At 59.2% G+C, this 4,942-nt stretch overlaps 1 protein-coding gene across 1 annotated transcript; it reads left to right on the top strand.

The window, feature by feature from the left end:
* Positions 1 to 335: 335 nt before the first annotated feature.
* Positions 336 to 4,807, top strand: VOLCADRAFT_101202 (uncharacterized protein; the record flags this gene model as incomplete). Its single annotated transcript, XM_002959644.1, has 8 exons — positions 336 to 531; positions 979 to 1,670; positions 1,932 to 2,077; positions 3,023 to 3,095; positions 3,151 to 3,294; positions 3,989 to 4,203; positions 4,584 to 4,653; positions 4,754 to 4,807. 8 exons carry the CDS (start codon positions 336 to 338, stop codon positions 4,805 to 4,807), a joined length of 1,590 nt encoding a protein of 529 aa, XP_002959690.1.
* Positions 4,808 to 4,942: the final 135 nt, after the last annotated feature.

The following is a 4,942-nucleotide window of genomic DNA, read 5'->3' as shown; positions in this document are numbered from 1 at the left end:
TGGCTTCCGTTTAGCCAACTGCGGTTGAGTGTTTGGTTAGGCCAAGGGCCACGGAGATTGGGTTTTGGTTGGTGTACCAGCTGACTGGCCGGCTGGCTGACTGACCTGCTGCTGCTGCTCACCACCTAGTTCCGCTGCTTCCTGACTGTTTGGGTTCGCCTCCTCCTCCTCGTCCTCCTCCTTGGCGTTCTGGCCTCGATGATGGCCCCTGCTTATGATATATGATGTGTCCCAACCTCGCCCCCGACCTCCGCTGCAATGATGGCGGCCCAACCTGCGCCACCTCCAAACCTGCCGATGATGGCCCCTGATGGATGGATGGGCGGACGGACCTAATGGACGCACACTGCCCACAGGACCAGAACCAGCAAATCGACATTGCCAAGCTGGACCGCGCATACAACATCGCCGTGGCGGCGCTGGTGCTAGGCCTCGTTTTGTCGGTGCTGGCGCTGGCTCTAGTGCTGTACGTAGTTTCCTTGGTGCGCGGCGGCCGTGGTGGCGGCGGCGGCGGCGGCTGTCTCAGCCCAGGTGCTGCTGGTGCCAAGTACGAGTTGCAGCAGCTCGATGTGCCCATCAGTCACGTAGAGATGTGTGTACAGCCTTAAGAGTGCACGATTGGTGGGATGTGGCCTCAGCTGAGTGGGTGGACGGCTGCGTGAGGGGGCTTAGAGAGCTTATCGAGAGAAACGAGTAAGGGAGGGGGGAGGAAAGTCACGGGGCATACCGTGGTTGATGGCTGAAAATGGCTGGGAGGGGGATGATGGGATGGCGCTGGAAGGAATGAAGCATGGTGGGGCATGGTGGGGTGGAGGGAAGGGAAGGGGGGAAGAAGGGGGGTTGCGCACTGTGTAGCCGAGATTTATTTTGTAGTGTGGTGGACAACGGTCCATGGTCAAGCGCATACCCGGGTATTCCCTACTAATTCTGTTAATGCTAACTCTTAATGCTACTGCTACTACTACGGTTGGTCTGTAGGCCTTGGTGATCCGCTTCGTGGTAGTGCGCCCTCAATTACAATGTCCGATTCTGACAGCGAGACTTCGGTCAGCTACAACACGATGTACACCGAACTAAAAGCGCGACTAGTCGCACTTAAGGAAAATAAAGATGTCAAGGCTGCGCAGGAGCGTCGCGCCGCTGACCCGGGCGTAATTTTGAACAAGCAGCAGCTGGCTGCCATGGACCAGCTGAACGCCGTGAAGCTGCAGCTGACAACCATTAAGAAGCTTATGGACACGAAGCCTGACGTGCAGGCGGTCGACGGTCCACCGGCGAAGCGGGCCCGTGTCGCCCTTGAGGATTTCAAATGTGACTTCGGCGCCAGCGAGGGCAAAGCGAACAAGTCTCTCAGCGGACAGCGCGTGCATACCGAGAAATGCTACAATGCGGTAATGGACATTGAGGACGCGTGGCGCAACGTCCTCGCGGCTCGGCCCGGCGAGGAACGCTTCAGGAACATCGAGGCCATGGAGATTGCCATCACCGACGGCAAGGCCGTGTTCCGGGGGGTCGCGAAGGAGCTGGTCGTTGCATACAACCACGGCTGGGAGGTCGTGCATGAGATGCGTGGCATGGCGTACGCGGAGACGGAGGAGGAGCGCAAGGCGCTGAAGCAGGCCGTGAAGGCGGTGGCGGGCAAGAAGCCCAAGCAGGCCAAACCCGCGAGCGTGCCGGCCGATGGCGGCGGCTGGTCAACAGCCTCCTGCCAACGTTGTTGATATGCCAATGGCCGACCAAGTTGGTGATGCTTCTTCTCCTCGTCTTCCTGTGCTGAAGGAGCCACCACCTGTCGGAGTTTTCGACATTACTGGCACAGTTTCACGGCGCCCTGCTGACCTGCTGTCGTACAGCCGTACAGCCGTACAATGTTATGATCACACCGCATCACCGCCTCTCACCGGTATTTTTCACCGCTGCCCGCACTGCAGGCTTGTGCGCCGCATTTGAAGCCTCAGGAGGTGTACGACTACCTGGGCAAGTTTGCCGTACCGGGCCCTGTGGCGGCTATGCCGTTGGCGGCGCTGAGCGGCGGTCAGCGCTGTCGTGTGGCTCTCGCTCTGGAGATGCTGCCCAGGTAGGTGATACTCAGCCCCCTACGGGACGTGTATGTATATATGTTTATATACATACAATATATACATTCATATATATACATACATACATATACATACATATACATACATATGGTATATATATATATATATATGGTTATAAACAAGTATCTGACCAGGCCTGACGACACTGGCCAGGGGCTGCTGCCCAGTCTCAACGGGAAGACCGCCTAAGAGCTCTCTCCCGCGGACGGGAAAGGGGCGTGAGGGGCCTCTGCCCCCCCCCCCCTCCTAAGCAGCCGTGAGCCGCAGATCCGCTAGCTCCGCTCTCCTCCCCCCGGAGGGGGGGGAGAAGGCGTCGCACGCGCGTACACTCCCACGAGTCAAGGCTCCGTCACGTGTGTGTGTATGTGTGTCTGTCTTTGTATGTGTGCGTATATGTGTGAAGGTTACAAGTATCTCACCGGGCCTGACACTGGCCATGGCTGCTGCTCAACGGAAAGACCGCCTAGGCTCTCTCTCCCGCGGACGGGAAAGGGGCGTGAGGGGCCTCTGCCCCCCCCCCTCCTAAGCAGCCGAGAGCCGCAGGTCCGCTAGCTCCGCTCTCCTCCCCCCGGGGGTGGGGGTAGGAGGCGCCGCACCCGCGCACACTCTCCCGAGCCAAGAGACTCCGCCACGCGAGTTTGCGCACTGCGCCTGAAACACGAAACAAGACTCTCCTCTACCTCTCCGGCCTGATCCGGCTCTTGGGCTGAGGGTTCACTAAGACAGAGGAAACCCGGAAACCCTGTACAGTCAGTCCCTACCCCTCCCTACCCCGGCAAGAGGCCCTATTAAAGAGGCCCTAATGAAAAGGCCCTATTTAAGAAATCGTGTGTGTTGGGGCGTCCTCACCCACCCCTCACGCCCCCACACGCGCCCCACCCGCCCCATTCCGGCTCCCCCCTCCCACCCCCCGCCCGCATAAGGCCCCACGTGTTGCTCCTGGACGAGCCCACCAACCACCTGGACCTGATCACGGTGGACGCCCTGACGGTGGCCGTGAGGCCCCCCGTCCACCTCCCCAGTGGCGGGTGGCGGCGACGTCCTCACGCAGCTGACCAACGGGGACCCTTATAGCGGTCTGGCGTTCCTGGCTGCTTCCAACCTGGTTTCGGAGAGGGCAGCCGGGGCAGATCTACGGGCCGCGGCGTTGCCCAGCACCAAGAGCGGTACATTCGTCACGCCGCTGCAGGCAAGTGTGGGTAGTTGGGCTATGGTTGGAGGTAAAGGACACGGGATGTTAACGGCATATTAATGATTATTGTTTGTTGATCGTCATATTAATGATTTTTGTTTGTTGATCGTCATATTAATAATTATTGTTTGTTGATCGCGCTCCAACAGTTATTGGGTCCCATACCTTTTGCCGGGGCCCCGGGCCATTCTCCCGCATCAGGTCCGCCCCACCACGCTCTTCTTTCGTCCCCCCGTTGGGGGAAGAACCACCCAGTTACATATTTTACCTTCACCCCCCGATTACATTTGTCGGTATCCGCAGTCAAGTTTACGACACTGAGCAGTTGTGTCATTTCTCGCCCTCTGAATCCAGCCCAGACTTTTACCGCTTTCCCCATCCCGGGCTCATCATCAGCTCTTACCAGATGCGCCATTGTCTGTTTTGTGGAATCATCATCATCATCAGCAGCAGCGATATAAGTAGCAGCAGTACCGGCGGTTCGCATTTTTGTACATCTCTATCGCCGTTGTTGTTTTCTCTTACTTGTTATGGATGCTACACACAAGTAACGTAACTCCCCCTCTCTATATGGCTTTGGATGCCAGTCGGCAGTTGAAGAGTTGATCCTTTTTGTTTCTTAGCACCATATAACTCCTCCCCGTCCTACACCCCACACCCCACAACCCACGCCCCGCCCGTTCCCCACCCCGCACAGAGCCCAGGCCTGATCAGCGACAGCTACTGCCTCTCCTCGGGATGCCCCCTCCTAGTCGGCCAGGCGTATACGGCGGTCGTGGAGGTAGCAGCCAAGTCCCAGACCGGCGGATCGGACGATGCGTTGGGGGCGGTTCCCTGGGACCCCACGGGCAATTGGGCCGGCTGCTCCCTGAGCTATGGAGGGAAGGAAGGGGACCTGTACCCCGTGGCCAGGTGCGTGCGTGTGTGTGTGTGTGTACTTGTATGTCTAGGTTTTTCTTTCGCGTGTTTGTGTGTGTGTGTGTGTGTGTTTCTGTGTTCGGGGGGGTTGGGGATATCCTTGGTGTGTGGCGCGTGTGGTTGATGAAGGGGGGGGGAGGAGGGGAGGGAGAGGGGGGGAGGGAGAGGGGGAGGGGAGGGGGAAAGGGATTTAGGAAGTGGATAGGGGGCGAAGGGGAAGGATATGGTGGTGGAGAAGAAACCCGCAGTTGCTTTGGTCGTATTGGCAGCGCATTGACATGTTTTGAACCTTTGCTGCTTGCACCCAACAAGACATGGCGTAACTCGTCAACCCAACCCCCAACCACATGACCTTCCCGGTCGGCCCCCTCCAGGTTTGACTTTCTGGTGCTACCGGCCGACCTTTCCAAATTTGGCAACGACGGGGCCGCGCTGCAGGGCGTCGTGAGCTAAGCCACCAGCCAGGCACTCATGAGCCGTACACAGCAGGCCCTGGCGCCGTACTTTTCCGCTCTGGGCCCGAGCGCTCTTGCCCTCCTCTCAGTGCCTGGCCGTGATGCTCTGGTTCTGTCACTGGGTTCGCCTGGCTGGACAGTGACCAGCACATCTACTGAGCAGGTGGGGGGGCCCAGGGGCAGGGGCAGGGGCAGGGGCAGGGGCAGGGGCAGGGGCAGGGGCAGGGGCAGGGGCAGGGGCAGGGGCAGGGGCAGGGGCAGGGGCAGGTGCAGGGACA

The sequence above is a fragment of the Volvox carteri genome (assembly GCF_000143455.1).
Source record: "Volvox carteri f. nagariensis unplaced genomic scaffold VOLCAscaffold_471, whole genome shotgun sequence".
NCBI classification, from domain to species: Eukaryota; Viridiplantae; Chlorophyta; class Chlorophyceae; order Chlamydomonadales; family Volvocaceae; genus Volvox; species Volvox carteri.
This window is presented reverse-complemented; position numbering and strand designations above follow the sequence as displayed.